Source organism: Hemiscyllium ocellatum, chromosome 19 (genome assembly GCF_020745735.1).
Source record: "Hemiscyllium ocellatum isolate sHemOce1 chromosome 19, sHemOce1.pat.X.cur, whole genome shotgun sequence".
Lineage (NCBI taxonomy): Eukaryota > Metazoa > Chordata > Chondrichthyes > Orectolobiformes > Hemiscylliidae > Hemiscyllium > Hemiscyllium ocellatum.
Window position 1 is genome coordinate 5528451 of NC_083419.1, and position 20044 is coordinate 5548494.

At 41.0% G+C, this 20044-nt stretch overlaps 1 protein-coding gene across 4 annotated transcripts in view; it reads left to right on the forward strand.

Moving 5' to 3' along the window:
* tmem117 (transmembrane protein 117) overlaps nucleotides 1-20044 on the forward strand; it is a 365044-nt gene that overhangs the window by 84171 nt on the left and 260829 nt on the right. For all 4 annotated transcript variants that reach the window (XM_060839212.1, XM_060839213.1, XM_060839215.1 and 1 more), the window contains one exon: nucleotides 6193-6325. In XM_060839212.1, coding sequence (XP_060695195.1) covers nucleotides 6193-6325 — 133 coding nt within the window. The remainder of the gene's footprint in view (nucleotides 1-6192; nucleotides 6326-20044) is intronic.

Consider the following 20044-nt stretch of genomic DNA (forward strand, 5'->3'; position numbering starts at 1 on the left):
TCCCATTATGAATCTTAAATTGTTATGATCCCTCAGTGGGAGCAAGTAGGGAGAGGGGTGCTGTGTGGGTTAGAGCAGGGGTGGAGAGAGAGACCTGCCTGGTATGCTTGCCATTACTGGTCAGTACATTGATTATAGGAATTTGGTAGGTCATGGTGTAGCTGTACAGGACATTGGTTAGGCCAGTATTAGAATACTGCATGCAATTCCGATCTCCCTGCTATAGGAAGGATGTTGTGAAACTTGAAAGGATTCAGAAGAGGTTCACAAGGATGTGGCCAGGATTGGAGGGTTTGAGCAATAGAGAGAGAGAGGCTAAATAGGTGGGGGCTATTTTCCCTGGCACGTTGAAGGCTGAGGGGTGACCTTAATGATATTTATAACATCATGAGGGGCATGAAGAGAGTGAATAGACAAGGTATTTAGGGCATCCAAAACTAAAGCCATATGTTTAAGGTGAGTGTGGAAAGATTTAAAAAGGTCCCAAGGGGCAACAGTTTCAAGCAGAGGGTGTTGTGTGGATGGGATGAGCTGCCAGAGGAATTGGTGGAGGCTGGTACAATTAGATCATTTAAAAGGCATCTGAATGGGTACATGAAGAGGAAGGATTGAGAGGGTTATGGGCCAAATGCTGGCAAATGGGACTTATTTAGGGTATCCTGGTTGGCATGGACGAGTTGGACCAAAGGCAGGGGGTCTCCGTGCTATGCATCGCTATGCCTGTATGGCTCTTTGCAAACTGACGAAGTGGTGAAGGAAGAAGGTGCCTGAGTGTAGAAGCCTATTGGTATGGAATATAGCTGTTACAATTCAGTCGAAGTTCTATACCTGTCAGTGCTGCCTCGGAGCTCTCAATCCCAATGTTTATTAGTAAGCTGTGGGCTAGAAGGTATTTTTATTTCAAAGAATGATGTGTCAATTTGCCAATATATATTAAAGCACAAAGTAGTGTAGTTATAGTGTGAGGAAACAGAATGGCTTCTACAGGACTGCTTTTACTGGTCCATATTCTAGAACTCAGTGGCCAACCTAAATGAGTGTGCTTCTACTATTACAGACTTCATTCAGTATGTAGATGATTGCATGCAGGAGATGTTAATCCAAATATTCCCCAACCAGGAACTATGGATGAATTGAGAGATCCACCTCCTACTGATGTCCAGATCTGAGGCACTCCAAGTTGGACGATCCTGATCTATGCAGGAAATCTAAGTACAACCTTCACAAAGCCATCAGGGATGCCAAGACGAAATACCAGATTGCCTAATCACATGGATACCCATCATTTGTGGCAAGACTTCTACGACATAACAGGCTGCAAACTGAAGTCGAACAAAATTGTGGGCAAAAGCTCAATGCTCGCTTTGAACAAAAGGGCACTGAAACGATATCACCTATCCTGTTGGCCTCTGATGCACCTGTGTACCTGCAGCCACCACCACAGACTTTAGATCAGCCCTCTTTTCCTGATGAAGGGCTTACGCCTGAACTATCGACTCTCCTGCTCCTTGGATGCTGCCGGACCTGCTGTGTTTTTCCAGCACCACACTCTCGACTCTGATCTCCAGCAGTCCTCACTTTCTCCTTTCTCCTAAGGTGAACCCATGGAAAGCAACTGGCCATACATAGGAGTCCTGCACAGACCAGCTGGCAGGAGTATTTGTAGATGTTGTTAACCTCTCCTTACTACAGTTTGAACTTCTCACGTACTTTAAGACCACCATCATCCCAGTGCAAAGAAAAAGAAATCATGCAGCATTTGTCAATGTCTACCATCCAGTGGCTCTGACATTCACAGTTACACTGTGATTCGAGAGGTTGGTCATAGCTCACATCAGTTCCAGCCTCCCAGTTTGCCTTGATCTCTTGCAATCTGCCTACTGGTGCAACAAGTCCACAGTAGATGCTATCTCCCTGGCTGTACACTTATTCCAGGAATATCTGCTTGACAAAAATACATACATCAGACTCCTACTTATTGACTACAGCTCTGCCTTCAACACCATAATTCCAAACAAACTCGTCTCCAAACTCCGGGAACTAGGTCTCTAGTCATGTCCCCTCTCCATATCTGGATCCTTGACTTCCTGACCAATAGACCACAATCTAGGCTAGCCAACAACAACACCTCAATGATGATCCTGAACATCAATGTCCCACAAGGCTGCATACTCAGCCCCTACTATACTGCTGATATGCACATTCACTACTGAGTTGCCAAATTCCGTCCCAGCTTCAGTTACAAATTTGTAAAGATGTCACTGCTGTGGGTCACATTTCAAACAACAGCATGATGGAGTGCAGGAAGGAAATTGAGTGCTTAATGGTATGGTGTAAAGCCACCAATCTCCATCGATGTCAACAAATCGAAGGAGCTAGTCTTGACTTCAGGAAGCAGAGTAGAGGGCATCCCCTGTCTGAATCAATGATGATGACGTGAGGGTGGTCGTGAACATCATGTTCCTCAAAGTGGCAATCGGCAACAATCTGTCCTGGTCTACCCACATCAAGAAAGCACAGCGATGCCTGTACTACTACAAGAGGCTAAGGAAATTCGGCATGTCCACAAGGACTCTTACTACTTTTTATAGATGCTGAAAATGTGTTGCTGGAAAAACGCAGCAGGTCAGGCAGCATCCAAGGAACAGGAGACTCAACGTTTCGGGCATAAGCCCTTCTTCAGGAATTTTTCGGGCTTATGCCCGAAACATCGATTCTCCTGCTCCTTGGATGCTGCCTGACCTGCTGCGCTTTTCCAGCAACACATTTTCAGCTTTGATCTCCAGCATCTGCAGACCTCATTTTCTCCTTTTTATAGATGCCCCATGGAAAGCATCTCATCTGGATACATCACCAGCATGGCTTGGCAACTGTTCTTCCCAAGACCACAAACTACAGAGAGTCATGAACAGCTGTCCACTACGCAGCCTCCCATTTATTGACAGAGCTAGCCATTTGGATACAGAACTGGCTTGAAAGTAGAAGACAGAGGGTGGTGGTGGAGAGTTGCTTTTCAGACTGAAGGCCTGTGACTAGTAGTGTGCCACAAGGATCAGTGCTGGGTCCACTGCTTTTTATCATTTATGTAAATGATTTGGATGACAGCATAAGAGGTACAGTTGATAAGTTTGCAGATGACACAAAAATTGGAGATATCGTAGACAGCGAAGATGGTTACCTCAGATTACAACAGGACCTTGACCAGATGGGCCAATGGCTTGAGGAGTGAAAGATGGAGTTTAATTCCGACTAATGTGAGGCACTGTATTTTAGAAAGGCAAATCCAAGCAAGGCTTATACACTTAATGGTAAGGTCCTGGGGAGAGTTGCCAAACATAGACCTTGGAGTGCAGGGTCATAGTTCCTTGAAAGAGGACTCCCGGGTCAACAGGATAGTGAAGGTGGTGTTTGGTATGCTTGCCTTTATTGGTCATTGCATTGAGTAGAGGAGTTGGGAGGTTATGTTGCGGCTGTACAGGACATTGGTTGGATCACTATTGGAGGAATGTATGCAATTCTGGTTTCCCTGCTATAAGAAGGATGTTGTGAAACTTGAAAGGATTCAGAAAATTTGTAAGGATGTTGCCAGGTTTGGAGGGTTTGAGCTTTAGGGAGAGGCTGAATAGGCTAGGGCTGTTTTTCCTGGAGTGTCGGAGGCTGAGGGGTGACCTTATGGGGGGGGGTATGGATAGGATAAACAGATGAAGTCTTTTCCTCAGGATGGGGCATGGCATCCAAAACTAGAGGGGCATAGGTTTAAGGTGAGAGGGGAAAGATTTAAAAGGGACCTAAGGGGCAATGTTTTCACACAGGGGTGGTACATGTATGGAATGCATTGCCAGAGGAAGTGGTGGAGGCTGGTACTATTACAACATTTTAAAAGGCATCTGGATGGGTACATGAATAGGAGGGTTTTAAGAGGGATATGGGCCAAATGCTGGCAAATGGGGCTAGGTTTATATAATGACATCTGGTCGGCTATTCAAATTGAATTGAAGGGTGTGTTTTCATACTGTGTAGCTATATGACTTTGACTTCATCTATACTTCCCACTAACTTGGGAAAGCAATCAACATAATCCCTCTTCCTACACCCCTTTGGAATTGGACCATTGCCTTTCATCATTTTCTTACATTATACTTCATCATTATCTTTTAAAAAGAAATTATTTAATGGGTTTTGGGTGCCGATGGCAATATTGTCTATCCTTAATTGTCCTTTGTACGCCATTTCGGGGGTGGTTAAGGGTCTTGCCATGTTGTGGTATTCTCACTCGGCCGGGCCGGGTAAGAAAGCAGGCTTCCTTGCATGATAAAGATGAGTGAACCAGATGGGTGTTTATGACGATCAGTGATTTCATGACCTATATACTGGTGAGGCTAGCTGTGTGAGGATTTGATCTCCTGTTCACAAAGCATTAATAATTAAGGGAAGTGTGAGAGCATCTCAGCAGGTCTAGCAGCATCTGTAGAGGAAGAAATAGTTCATGTCAAATCCAATTTGACTTCTCTTCCGAAGCAATGAAGAGTCATACCATACTTAGTGTTAACTTAGTTTCTCTCTCCACAATGGTGCCAGACCTGAGTTTGTTCTTATTTTTGAACTCTAGGAGCATCAGGACTTTGCTTTTGCTACAGAATGTTAAACTGTGTGTATCACTAATATAAACGCATTACCACTAGGCAGTCACCAACCCTTCAGGAGGACTTCCTTCCTGAGAGCCCTTATTGTCCTTCCCTTCATTTCTGCTATTTATAGTTTCAGTAATTCAAGAACCAAAGATAAAATAAGATGTTGAGACACAACCCTTTTTTTAAAAAAGTCTTCAAGGTTCTTTATCTTGAATTACCTCATGGCAACATTTATCCAGCATTCTGAGAAATGTTCTAACATATTGACTGACAGTTTTGGCTTGTACGTTTTCAGTTATTACAGGTTTTGAGCTTGCTTTGTGTCCATACATCAACCAATTTCAGATTCAGTCTAATGCCAATATGATGTAGTTTAGATCTTGCATAGCAAAGTTAGAAACCGGTAACACAACTTCCCATGCCACCATATAATTAAGACAATGTAATAATATGAAGCCTTGTAATTACAATGTCTTGTGACGTTGACACTTTGAGAATGCAGTACTATTATTGCCAGATTTTAAGTCCCCTTTAGCTGAAATTTAGTAATATTCAACAGAAGACCATTTTTGATTAAATACATTTTGCTTACAAATTAGACAAAAATTTGAGGTGGAAAAGTTGTAGGGATCTCAAGGATGCAGGAGAAAGGAATAATTAGTCAACTCTTCAGAACTGGACCAGGCATGATAGGTGGAATAACCACCTCCTGTGCTTATCACCTCATGATTCTGAGTCTGTTGAACTGCTTAACATTATACAAGTGACGTTATAAAATTTGTCAGGCTGAGTAAAGATGTCTTTCCAAAGCTCATGTTTCTGTACATTACTCTGATTTGACCAAATTAGTATTTCAACAAGACACCAATGTTTGTGGGACTGCTGCAGTCCAATAAAAGATTATTAAAACACAACTTGTAGCTCTGAATGGAGGGTTTGGGTTAGAAGGATAGGCTGGGTTTTATTTCATTGGAATGTCGGAGGTTAAGGAGAGACCTTTATAGACGTTTATAAAATCCCCCACCCCAGATTGCTTTTCCTTGGGGTGGGGGATTTCAAGTGTAGGGGGTACATTTACAAGGTGAGAGGAGAAAGGTTTGAGTTGTTTTTTAATACACTATGACTCATTTGTGGAATGAACTTTCAGAGAAAATGGTGGATGCGGGTAGAATTATAACATTTATGATTCATTTACAAGTATCTTTTAAATGTTTGGAGGGACATGGATCTAGTGCAGGCAGGTGAGATTAGTTGAGTTTGGGATTATCGTTGGCCTGGACTGATTGGACGTAAAGGATCTGTTTCCAGCTGTATGACTCTGATTCTATTTAGCACTTCATGAATAAAGGAGTTCTTTCTGATGTGTCTAGATTGTTTTATCTTAATTGACCTTTAATTCTCAATTTTCTGAACTGTTTTGTATGGCCTTATTATTGATTGGGAGATAATTTACAAGTTTAATTTAAAGAAAACCTGAAGCACATCACCATAGCGAATGTTTAGGGAGTAAATTTCTTGCATTGAAATTAAGTAAGATTGCATTAAATTTTTCTTGCATTAGGTCAGTTACTTCGACTAAGTATGTTCCGAAAAGATCACGGCTCCTGGATGGTGATGTTTTTTTCCACTATTCTCTTCCTGTTCATCTTCTCTCACATTTACAACCTGTTCCTCTTAATCGCTGGAAACATGAGGTAAGTTTGGCAGTTTTATATCTGATTTAATTACCAATAGTGAACTGAAGTCACCTTCAATGCTGGATTAGTGCTGAGTAGAACACCACAGCAACGGTGAACTCCTTAGCTGTCTGAAACAGAAAAATGCTTCTCTCTGCCAATTTCAGGAAACTCTGAACATTAGGGTTAGAAATAATAGCAACAAATGTGCTATGGAAATGAGGAACCCAGCCCCTTCCCACGTGCCAGCATTTTTTGTTATGATTTTAACGCCAACTTTGATGTTTTCAACCTGAACTTTGGTTGTGCAGAAACAGGTTACAGTAGAGGATACAGTATGATCATTCCCCTCTAACATTGCCACCTCCATTTTTTAATTCATAGACTGCATTTTCTGCCTTTTGATCAAAGTTAATCTCTACTGTAAAATGTTATTTAATTAAATAATTGTGAGTTTGAATTTCCCAACTTGCTCCCAGTGATTTCAGTTTCTGTAATTCATATAAAACAACTTTAAGACTGTAATATATGCTCCCTGGCAGGGGCTGGTAGTGTTATTGAACTACTGTTCTTCCTGTTTCTAGTGATTTTTGAAACCCTCCACTGAACATAGTTCTAACACAACTGAAACTCCTGATCATTGCAACAAGCAGAACTGATTAGAATCGGGGGAGGGGAAGGTGGGAAGCACAGTAAGTTTAACAACTATGTGGGTATTACTTATGAACCTATCAATTAGAAATATGATCAAGCGTTTGGTCTGTTTGATTTACTTTTAGACTTGATTGGGGTTAAATAAAAACAATTGAAGCATGTTTGCTGTTAAATGTTTGCTTAGCTGAATGGATTACTACTTCAATGTAAAGCAGTAAACCTTACCTTTTCATCAATCAAGATTAAAGATTATTATCTTTTAATAATCACTCCTCCACCACTACTGCACCCTGACAGCCATATCTACTGAGTACAAGATATGCAATGCAGCAATTTAGCAAAGCTCCTTCACAGGGCCTTACAAAACCATGACGTCGACCATCTATTTAATAGCAAATACAGTATGTGCATGGAAACACTTGCAATTCCAAGATCCCCTCTGAATGGTACAGCATCCCTGACTTGAAAGTATGTTGCTGTTCCATCACTATTCCCAGGATCCTGGAACAGAGACACTACTACCACAGTGGATGAGGTGGCTCAAGAAGGCCTTCTCGAAAGCACTTTGGATCGGGCAATAAATATTGGTCTTGCTATGCCCTTATCCCAAGAACAAATTGGTAACCTATTAAGGGCTGTAGCAGACTACATTAAACTGAAGAAAAGTAGAAATTGGATCAAGAAGTAAGGGCTTTACTATGGAATTGACCTGTACTCTGATACTTTCTCCCCACCCCCACCCTCCTCTCATTTATCTCTCCACCCTGCAGGCATTCTGCCTCTATTCCTGATGAAGGGCTTTTGCCCGAAACGTCGATTTTCCTGCTCCTCGGATGCAGCCTGAACTGCTGTGCTTTTCCAGCACCACTCTAATCTAGATTCTGGTTTCCAGCATCTGCAGTCCTTGATTTTACCTTCTTTTAGATCTGTCAATTTTTGCGACACTGGCACAAAACTAATTAGTTTAGGTTATGGTGGCTCAGTAGTTAGCACTGCTGCCTCACAGCACCAGTGTCCCAGGTTCGATTCCAGCCTCAGGCGACTATCTGTGTGGAGTTTGCATGTTCTCCCCATGTCTGTGTGGGTTTCCTCTGGGTGCTCCAGTTTCCTCCCACAGTCCAAAGATGTGCAGGTTAGGTGAATTGACCATGCTAAGTTGCCCGTAGTGCATTAGTCAGAGGGAAATGTGTCTGGGTGAGTTACTCTTCAGAGGGTCGGTGTGGACTTGTTGGGTCGTAGGGCCTGTTTCCACGCTGTAGGGAATCTAGTCTAACCTAAGCTTCCTGCTTGCCTGAAAAAGATCTGTTCTGGAGCTACCTGCTCTGTTTCTCATTCTGTCAATGCAACTCTCTCAAACAAGCTTTTTTTGGTCTAAGTATTTGGGAATGATGTTCCATAATAATCCTGAACTCCTGCGAGTATTTCCAGTTCTCCTACTTTAATTCCCCTTTCCTTTATCCCCAGCTCTTGCCAGAGGGAGATGGGATAAATTGAGCCTTTTGGTGAACTGTGTCTGCTGATGCAGTTGTAGGTGCTAACAGTTTGTTCCATGATGGTTGTGAGGCCAATGGCCCACTTTTCCTGGAGCTGCCTGACAGGGTGCAGTGATTGTTCTCTTCACCAGTCTGTGGCAGGGAAAAACAATTATGTTGCAAATTATACTTGTAACACATTAGTATCTGCTGTTAATAAACCTGAATGTGAATTAAACACCAACATCTCTTCATAAGAGATCTAATTAGTCACACGTTGTAGAATGAAATCATTGCATATTTACAGCATGCAAGTCTGTCGGCTCTCTGTTGGAGGAACTCGCTGAGTCCCTCTCTCAACGCTTCTCCCGATAGCTCTATCATCTGTTTCTCTTCAGATAATGATCCAATTCTTTTTAGAAGTCCTTAATTAAATGTATCTCTGCTGTGCTGGCAGGCACTATATTCCAGATCACGGTAACTCTGCATAAAAAGATTTTCTTTCTGTTAGTATTGCTTTTCTCAATGACCTTTAAACTATTGTGACCTAGCTGTCAATTATTCTGCCAACAGGAATTGTTTTCCCCCCTTTACTCTGCCCAGATGCCTGACAACATATTTAAACACTTAACCAAATCTCTGAATTCTCATTTTCCAGTAGAACTGTTCTAGCTCCTCTCCACATTTGAGGTTTAACATCAACATTAAGCTTTATTTAATACTGATTTACACAGTACAGCTTTGTTATTAAGAAAGCTGCAAAGCCATTCAATTGTGAACTATTGTTGTTCTCCTGTGGTGTATGCTGAAAGCCTTGTCAAAATGTAGCCTTCAGACAAAGCTCTTAGAATTATTTGAATTTGTGATAGCTGTCTGTGGTTCAAAAATGAGGAAATTGACACTGCATATTCACACCTTTTAAACACAAGGGGTTGTTTACAATTTGGGGAAAACAAGTGAAGCTAACAGACATAAGACGGTTACTTTTTGGGGATATTGATTTAGATAAATTGGCAGCGTTTGTGGGTTCAGGGGAATGCTGCCTAGTAACTGTCTGTTCCTGCTGCAGCTTTACTCACATCCCATGAGTAAAATATAAGCAGAAGAAAAAAAGAGATTTCCAAACGCTAGTTGCGTCTGTACTTCTCTCTATTCCCTTTCTCTGTGAAGTTGCCATCTCTAGTTCTCTCTTGCACAAGTAGGAGCACTGAATTCAGAGACACTGAAAGAAACAATCCTCAAAACCAAAGGAAAAAGGAGAGACTGAATCCCAATTCATCAACCAAAGAACTAATGCCTGATCGTCAATGTGCAGATAATATTGTGTAATGGTGAGGGAAATGAAAGCATTTTAAGAATAACCTATCCAGATGTTTAATGTGAATTGGTAATAGAACTTTTTTTCTGAATTTTTTTTCCACCCATAGTATTCGTGAGCAATTTGAAGTAAATTTAAAGTTGCATGCTCATACAGTACCAATTCGTTTTGTTTCTTTATTTTGTCATTGGTGAAGATCATCAGTTTGATTGCAATAAATAATTATCATCTTGCTAGAAATCTAATGTGTCTTTCTTCTCACCTGAATCAGACTTAAGTAAAATTAATATTTTGGTTGCTTAATTACATTTTACATTTGTAGTGATTCCAGCAAAAGTGGAATTCAACATTGACACGTCTCCCCAAAAGAATTGTGACAGTTTTGAATATAAATGAGGTAAAAGTATATGTTATGTTCATGCAAAAGTAACAGATATTGTTTAACTGAAAAGGGGTATGCAACACGTTTTTCAAATAGCTTAAGAGGCACTGAAGGTAGAAAACATTTCTACAAAGATGAGGCTTTGAGGTTATAGATATCAGGAAAAAATGATTAATTTTAGAACTCTTATTTAGAAAAGAGAAGTTTGAGAATGACTTATCAAAATCAAAGTTAAAAATCACACTACAACAGGTTATAGTCCAACACGTTTATTTGGAAGCACTGGCTTTTAGAGTGCTGCTCCTTCATCAGGTGATTGTGGAGAATATCAAAATCAAACAGTGTTTGATTAGATGATAAATATTTCTATTTGTGCAAGAGTCCACATAGAAATATAGCCTGCAAATAATCTGATAGGAAAATCTGTATAAATCTCTTTACCCTGGAATGAAGCGACATGAAGTAGTTCAGATGAATAGTAGGGATTCATTTAAAGGAAAGATAGACATGTGAATGAGGGGCTAAAGCATTAGTGCTAATAGTTTTGGATACAATATGGTAGGAGGAGGCTTGGAAGGAACGTTAACGCCAGCATATATTAGATGGGCCAAATGGCTTGTTACTTTTCTTATTCACTCAAGGATGTTACTGCCCTTGAGAAGGTGGTAGTGAATGTTGCCTTGAACCGCTGCAGTCCATTTGGTGTAGGTACATCCATAATGTTCAGGAGAAAATTCAGGGTTTTGATCTAGTGACACTGAAGGAATGGCGATTATTTCCAAATTGGAACAGTAAGTGGAGGTAAACTTGTAATTGCTGCCCTTGTCCGTCTAGATGGCAATGGTTGTAAGTTTGGAAGGTGTGGTTCAAAGATCTTTGAATTTCTGCAGTGCATCTTGTAGCTAGCATACACTAAAGCAACTGAGCATCAGTGGTGGATGTTTGTGGATGTGGTGCCAACCAAATGGGCTGCTTTGTACTGGATGGTGCCAAGCTTCCGGAGCACTCATCCCAGGCAAGTGGGGAGCATTCCATCATACTCCTGACTTGTGCCTTGTAGATGGTGGGCAAGCTTTGGGGAGTCAGGAGGTGAGTTATTTGAGTGTTCCTCGCTAAGTATTAATGTCCTATTGCATAAATCAGGTCTGGTCAGGGAGATGTGGACCTTACTTTCTAACTTAATCTTTGCCACGTTATAGGCCTGTTTGGTCTCTTACAGACAATTTATAGACAAGACCAATGGGGAGGTAAAGCACAATCGTTATCCAGAATTTTCTTTTCCATTTTCATCTTGAGGGACACATGGGCTACATCTTACCTCTCTGACTGCTACTGAGGAGGATGCTGAAATTCCCTAGTCAACAAACACACAGAATGCTGGTGAAATTCATAGGTCGAGCTGCATCTATGGAGAGAGAAACAGAGTTAACATTTTGAATTCAGTATGACGCTACTCCAGGACTAAGCTAAATTGTCAAGTAGTTTTTACAGATGGTGACAAAACCTTTTTAATTCTGGATTGCTGTAATTCTGCTCTAAAATCAAAGTTCAACCAAAACTTTGGGAGTCAGAATGCAATAAGCATTGTTACTTGAGAGTTTTGTGCCTAATGAGGAAAGGAAGATTCCAACAGCTTCTACTTTTGTGCATTATGATTCATCGCAGTTTGAATAATTTTCAGTTTTATCTGCAAAAATCTCTCCTGATTCTTGAACAGTTAACAAGCCTTCCTTAAAAGAAGTTTCTCAAACTAAAAGTGCAGAAATCAGTCAGGTGAGTTATGAACAGTTATTGCAGCCATGTGGTACAGAGCCACTGGGCATCAGCAATTGAGGTGAAAACCAGATATACCAACAACAAGCACAAGATTGTCTGCAAAAAAAAGCTTTCTAAAAAAAAACACAAACATAAATGTGTTCGATACATGAGAATATCAGTCAACTCCTCAAACTGAAGACCTTCTGGCCATTTCTGAACTAGAATTGTACAACATTGAAAGGCTATTCAGTGCCTTGGGGCCTGTGTGGGTTCTTTGGAAGAGCTGCCTAATAAGACCCACCCAACCACCTCTTTCCTCTTGGCCCTAAAGTGCACACTCTTCAAGTAGTAATCCTTGTAAGTTATGATCGAATTTACTTATCTCGACCTTCTATGGAATACAGTCCCATCATTATAATTCACTGGGATTTTTGTAAAAATAAAACCTTCCCCTCATGACCCCTTTGGTTCTTCCCCTCATGACCCCTTTGGTTCTTCCCCTCATGACCCTTTGGTTCTTTTGTCAACCTCTGGATATAGGTTCTCTCTGTGAACTTAGTGAAGATAGTGATGAGAGGTGTGTGTGGTTTATGTTCAAAAGCAAAGAACATTTACAGCCCAGGAACAGGCCCTTCGGCCCTCCAAGCCTGAGCCGATCCAAATGTACTGTCTAAACCTGTCAGTCAATTCCTAAGCATCTGTATCCCTCTGCTCCCCACCTACTCATGCATCTGTCCAGACGCATCTTAAATGAATCTGCCGTTTCTGCCTCTATCACCTCTGCTGGCAACACGTTCCAAACGCCCACCACCCTCTGTGTGAAGTACTTGCCACGTGTATCCCCCATAAAATTTCTACCTCACCTTGAAAGCGTGACCTCTCGTTATTGAATCCTTCACCCTATCCTGTCTATACCCTTCATGATTTTGTAAACCTCAATTAGGTCCCCCCCTCAATCTCCTTTTTTCTAATGAAAATAAACCTAACCTACTCAATCTCTTTTCATAGCTAGCACCTTCCATACCAGGCAACATCCTCGTAAACCTTCTCTGCACCCTCTCTAAAGCGTCCACATCCTTTGGATAATGTGGCAATCAGAACTGTACACAATATTCTAAATGCGGCCGATGTCTTGTACAATTTTAATGTGACTTGCCAGCTCTTATACTCAATACCCCTTCCAATGAAGGCAAGCGTACTGTATGCCTTTTTGACCACTCTATCCACCTGTGCAGCAATCTTCAGGGCACAATGGATCTGAACTTCCAGATCTCTCTGCCTATCAACTTTTCCCATGGCTCTTCGTTCATTGTATAATTTACTCTAGAATTAGTCTTGCCTAAATGCATCACCTCACATTTGTCTGGATTGAAGTCCATCTGCCATTTTTCTGCCCAACTCTCCAGTCTATCTATATCTGCCTGTATTTTCTGACAATCCCGTATGCTTTCTGCTACTCCACCAATCATCTTGTTATCTGCAATCTTGCTGATCATACCAACAGTGCCTCTTCTAGATCATTGATGTATATTACAAACAACAGTGTCCCCAGCACTGACCCCTGTGGAACACCACCGGTCATCTTTCTCCATTTCGAGAAACTCCCTTCAACTACTACTGTGTCCTGTTGCTCAACCAGTTCTTTATCCACCGAGCTAGAACACCCTGCACACCATGTGACTTCACTTTCTCCATTAGTCTACCATGGGGAACCTTATCAAACACCTTACTAAAGTCCATGTGGGTGACATCAACAGCCCTTCCTTCATCTATCAACTTGGTCACTTCCTTGAAGAACTCTATGAAGTTGGTAAGGCACAATCTCCCCTGCACAAAACCATGTTGCCTATCACTGATAAGTCCATTCTTTTATAAATATGAATGGATCCTATCCCTCAGTACCTTCTCCAGCAAATTTCCCACCACTGACATCAGGCTCACTGGTAATTACCCAGAATATCCCTACTACCTTTCTTGTACAGGGGGTTAATATGAGCAACCCTCCAGTCCTCCGGCACCTCACCCATATTTAAGGTTGCCACAAAGATATCTGTCAGGGCCCCAGCTATTTCCTCTTGCCTCCCTAAGCAGCCTGGGATAGATCCCATCCGGTCCTGGGGATTTGTCCACCTTAATCTTTAGCCTACCCAACACATCTTCCCTACTTATGTCAACGTGATTCCGACTAATTAAACTTCTGTCTCTAATCTCAAGATTCATCATGTTCCTCACCTCCGTGAACACTGATGCAAAGTAAATCGTTCAGAATCTCACCCATTCTCTCAGGTTCGACACACAACCTTCCTTCATTATCCTTTAGTGGACCAATCCTTTCTCCAGTTATCTGCTTGCTTCTTATATAGTAATAAAATGCTTTGGAATTCTCCTTAATTCTACTCGCTCAAGCTATTTCATGACCCCTTTTAACCTGCTTGATTCCTCATTTAAAGCTTGTCCTACTCTTTCAATACTCCTCTAGGGCCCGTTCTGTTCTTAGCTGCCTAGATCTTATGTACGCTTCCCTTTTCCTCTTGGCTAGTCGTACAATTTCTCCTGTCATCCACGGTTTATGAATCTTCCCCTTCCTATCCTTTGCCTTCAACGGGACATGTCTACCCTGCACGATCTTTAATCTATATTTGAAAGCCTCCCACATCTCAAATGTAGACTTCCCTTCAAATATGATCATTTTTAGAGTTGGATTTTTAAAGATCGTGTGGCATGTGATTTTTTACAAACAAAAAATAAACCACATCAAAGTCTTTCCAGAGCAGTGACACTAATCTAGTATGTGGCAGACAGCAGGGACCTCCTGGAGTGTTAATGGAAAATTGCTTATAGTATTGTTTATGATAGCTGGGGTAACCATAGGTCATTGTCTTGTTTTTCATTGAGTCATAGAGTTGTTTTGTATGACCTATTTGTCCAATGTGACCATACTGACCAATACTCTAAATGAATCTAGTCCCCTTTGCCAGCCCATATCCCTCCAACCCCTTCCTATTCATCTACCCATCCAGATGCCTTTTAAATGTTGTAATTGTACCAGCCTCCACCACTTCCTCTAGCAGCTCATTCCATACACGCACCACTCTGTGAAAACATTATCCCTTAGGTTTATGGTAAGAGGGGAAAGATATAAAAGAGACCTATGTGCTTTGTTTGGATTCCCCTTTCCTGTGAAAAGACCTTTAGCTATTCATCCTATCCATGTACCCAATGATTTTCTAAACTTCTCTAAGGTCACCCAGGGATGCTCCAGGGAAAATAGCCCCAGCCTATTCAGCCTCTCCCTGTCGCTCAAACACTCCAGTGGCAACATCCTTGTAAATCTTTTCTGAACCCTCAAGTTAACAACTTCTTTCCTATAGCAGGGAGACCAGAATTGAATGCAATATTCCAAAAGTGGCCTAACCAATGTCCTGTACGGCTGCAACATGATATCCCAACTCCAATATTTAATGCACTGACCAGTAATGGCAAGTGTACCAAATGGTTTCTCCACTATTCTGTCTACCTGTGACTTCACCTTCAAGGAACTCCACCTTCAAAACCTGCACCCCAAGTTCTCTCTGTTCAGCAACACTCCCCAGGACCTTAGCATCGAGTGTATAATCCTGCACTGATTTGCCTTTCCAAAATGCAACACCTCATGTTTATCTAAATTAAACTCCATCTGCAATTCCTCGAATGATTGGTCAATTTGGTCAAGGTCCTGATGTATCCTGTGAGAACCTTTACTGTCTACTACATCTCCAATTTTGGTGTCACCTAGAAACTTACTTTATTGTTCCTCTTGTGTTCACATCTAAATCAGTTATATAAATGATAAAGCAGTGGACCCAGCACTGCTCCCTGTGGCACAAGGCTGTTCACAACCCTCCACCACCACATCTGTCTTCTACCTTCAAGCCAATTTTAAGTCACCATAAATACTGGGATGACATTGTCTAATCCTTTTTTGAACAGCATTTTGGAATCTTTTATGTCCAACTGGAAGAACAACTGGACCTTCATTTTGCTATCTCAAAAATGGGACTTTACTCAGAATTGAGCTGAAGCAGTCACTTGAACCCATAACCACCTGCTTTTAAGATGAAAGATTTGTGGTAAATTTGTGTGGGAATCATTTGTTTTACTGGGGAATTATGGTGAAAATTGGTTAAAGAAGCAATTGCAATGATTATCCTGTAATCCACCATTTGTGCATTGCATGCAATATCAAACATTACCACTAGGTGGTAGTAGAACATTTTAAACAGTTTAACACTTCCTTTCCAGCTACCAGTTCTGTTCATTTTCACCAGGGCGCGGAGTTGTATTTTCCATGCACGAATGCTTTTCTTGGGAATGCTTTTCTTACTATTTTCCTTTGGCCTTTTTTTCCTGGATGGGAATGTCTATTGTGCAAAATGCAAATACTGCCCCAATTTGATCAGGTTGCCTGTATTAAACAGGCAAATAGGAGATGAAGACTGGGTTTCACCCCATACATTTTCATTTAGTTGTGGGGGAATATGGAAGCCCATTAGAAATACCAAGTTTCCAGAGGTCATGAAGAAAATGGCAAATCTGAAACATTTTGAAGGCAAGCTGTAAAGTGTCTTCACAAGTTGAAAGGGCACTGAGGTGCTGTGTTGTAATGTAGAAACATTTTTAATGCACTGATTTTATTATAGGGATTTATCCTCAAACATAAGTTGATCTGTGTTGACCAACCTTGTACATTTGTTCATCTGCATTGCAATGGTTTTGCAATTTAAAAGCTGTTCTGTCATATTTTCTACTGTGACTTAAATGGCTTTTGCTAATTAAAAGAGCTTTGGCCAATTTCTGTCTTATGCTGATTGATCAGCACACTCAATTGAAATTGAAATGAGCATTTTCTGTTCTTTCCTTCCCAGAGAGTAATCTATTGTTTGAACAGCAGTGGCCATGCTTAATGGTCGGCTGAGTTTCAAGTGCAAATGTGTTTTAGCACAGCAGGTGTTCTTTATCTGAGAATGGATAATCTTACAAGAAATTTGTAGTAACATTTTTGTTCCTTTAGTGTTTTCCAGTTTGTTGAAATAAGCTAATTTGTAAAATCCTATTCCAAGGTTTTTTTCTTGTCGTAGAATTCATTCTAAGTATCAATGGCATATGACCACATGGCTTAAGAGCAGAGGTAAGTCTTTTGGCCCTGTAAGTCTGATCTGCCACTCATTAAGATCATGGCTAATTTGATTGTGACTTCAAATCTACTTTTCTACCTCTTCCCAATGATCTTTCACCACCTCGCTTAGCAAGAATTAATCTAACTCTGCCTTAAACACACTCGAGTATATTTCCACCACCTTTTTTTTTCAGAAATAGTCTGTGATTCATGTCATCCCAAAAAGAAAAGATTTTGTCTCACCTGTTTCAGATGGTTGACCTCTGATTTTTAGATAGTGATCTCCTACTTCTCAATTCTCATAAGAGGAAACATTCCAGATCTACCTTCCTTCTCTGTACTCCTCAGGATCATATTTCGATCAAAATATTTCTTACTTTCTGAACTCCAGTGGATAAAGCCACATCCATTAAATCTTTCCTCAAAAGGCAACTCTCTCACTAACAGGTATTGTGTAGTAAATTATCTCTGAACTGCTTCCAACATATTTATATCATTCCAATACTCTAGTCTCACCAGAGCCCTATGTAACTGAAAAAACCACTCTACCTTTGTGTTCATTTTTTTGTTGCATTTCAGTATCACGTTCTATTAGCTTTAATTACTTGCTGTTCCTGCACACTAATCTTTTATGATTCATGCATAACGAAACACAGATCCCATTGCATCTCAATGCTCTGCAATTGCTCACCATTTAGATAACTTTTTTATTTTTCTTGCCAAATTGAGCAATTTTGCTCTTTCCACACACAACACTCCATTAGTCCCCTTTACGTCCATTCACTTAACCAATCTGTGTCATAACATGCTCCATTTTTTTTCACAACTTTCTTTCCTGTCCATAATCATTGGCACATTTAACAATCAAAATAAAATTTCATCCAATCCATCGTATAAGTTGTAAACAGATGAGGTACCAGCACCAATCCCAGTGGGACCCGACTCATTACGTCCTGCCAACCTCAAAAGACTCCTTTTTATGCCTACTCTTTGCATGTTAGGCAGCCAATCTTTTATCCATGGGAAACGTTACTTCCTCCAGCATGAGCTTTTACTTTCTATTATAACCTTCTAATGCGGCATTTTATTAAATATGTTCTGAAAAATTAAGTTAAGTACATTAACCAGTTTCCCTTTTATCCACTGCTTGTGCTACCTCTTCGGCAAACTCCAATACATTGGTCAGATATGACTTCTCTTTCACAAAGCCATGTTGACTCTGCTTCGCTACCTTTAAACCTATCCAGGTGCCCTACTATAACTTCTTTAATAGTAGCTTCTAACATTTCTCTGAGAGTTTTTGCTAAATTTGACATGTAAAGCTGAGTGCACTGCGGTTTCCTGCTTTCCATCTACCCTTTTTTGAATAAAGGAGTTATGTTGTCATCTTTGATTCAGGACAAGTCATGTTAGATTAAATGAGTTTTGGAAAATTAAAATCAATGTGTCAACTATCTCACTAGCTACTTTTTTTTTCAAAGACCTCAAGATGAACCCATCAGGACTTGAGCATTTGTCAGCCCACAGCTCTAACCATTTATTCAGTAATGATCCCTGGTGATCTTGATTTTTCTGAGTTCCTCCCCCTCTTAATTTCCTGACTTGTCAACTATTTTTTGACAATTTAATGCTTTATCTTATTGATACTATGTTTAACATTTCTAGTTATTCACAAAGGGGAGACCATCTCTTGGAAGTGTTATTTTACTTGCTAGAATGTATCCATTCAGGAATATCTCCTTGGCTATCTGCAACTGCATCTCTACTGACCTATCCTTTCACTTAGTTGACTTTTCTCCACCTCTGCTTTCATGCCCCTGAAATTGCCCTTATTTATATTTTTAAAAATATTCTCAGATTCACAGTTGCCTCCAGAATGAATGAAATTTCATTCAAAATGGGTGCTGCAACTAGGTAACTTCACAGAGCTCCGTCATTAATTCTGTCTCGTTTCAAAATAGTCTGCTCTCTGGTCGACTCCAGAACATGGTCCTTTAAGAAACTGTCCTGAAGGCTTTTAGTAGATTGCGAGAGGCTTATTTCTTTTCCAGGGAATGTGAAATATTTTCCAATATTCTGATATTAAAACGACTCTAAAGGCATTGCATATTGGGTGACTGGTTATGGAAAATAAGTGAAGCATGCATTAGGTGGCTTGGCTAATCTCAGGGGCCAGGATGAATACGTGGTGACAGAAGTAACATGAGCATTCTGCATGGTTATTGGCAGGCAATGTTTGGTGGGGAGTAAGGTACTGAACTTGAGGGCCTTTAAACATTGCCAGCTGGAAGGTTTTATAGATTGATACCCATCTATTGAATTGGGCAGCAAATTACTTTTCAGAAGTTTAGATTACTGTGGGCGGCACGGTGGCACAGTGGTTAGCACTGCTGCCTCACAGCGCCTGAGACCCGGGTTCAATTCCCGACTCAGGCGACTGACTGTGTGGAGTTTGCACGTTCTCCCCGTGTCTGCGTGGGTTTCCTCCGGGTGCTCCGGTTTCCTCCCACAGTCCGAAGATGTGCGGGTCGGGTGAATTGGCCATGGGAAATTGCCCGTAGTGTTAGGTAAGGAGTAAATGTAGGGGTATGGGTAGGTTGCGCTTCGGCGGGTCGGTGTGGACTTGTTGGGCCGAAGGGCCTGTTTCCACACTGTAAGTAATCTAATCTAAGTTCACTGTGTGGTTTTATGCCAAATCTATAATTTAGCATAACCACCTCTTTTTCCCTTCTGGATCCTTTTCCCTGTCTAGAAACCGGCTCCCTAATCCCTAATTTTACAAAATCACCACTAATTAAACAAAATGCCAAATTACAAACACAGCCCACCAGGGGCAGTGCAACAATAAAGGCGAGGAAGCCAGGGAGATACTAAATTAAAATGGGATTAGTAGGAAATCCCCATCTCTCTCAAAGCTTTGAGGCTACCGGTGGGTACTGCCCTGCACCCTCCAAGATGTGGATGTAGTTGCAGGAAGGTGACAGGCAGTCGGGAATTA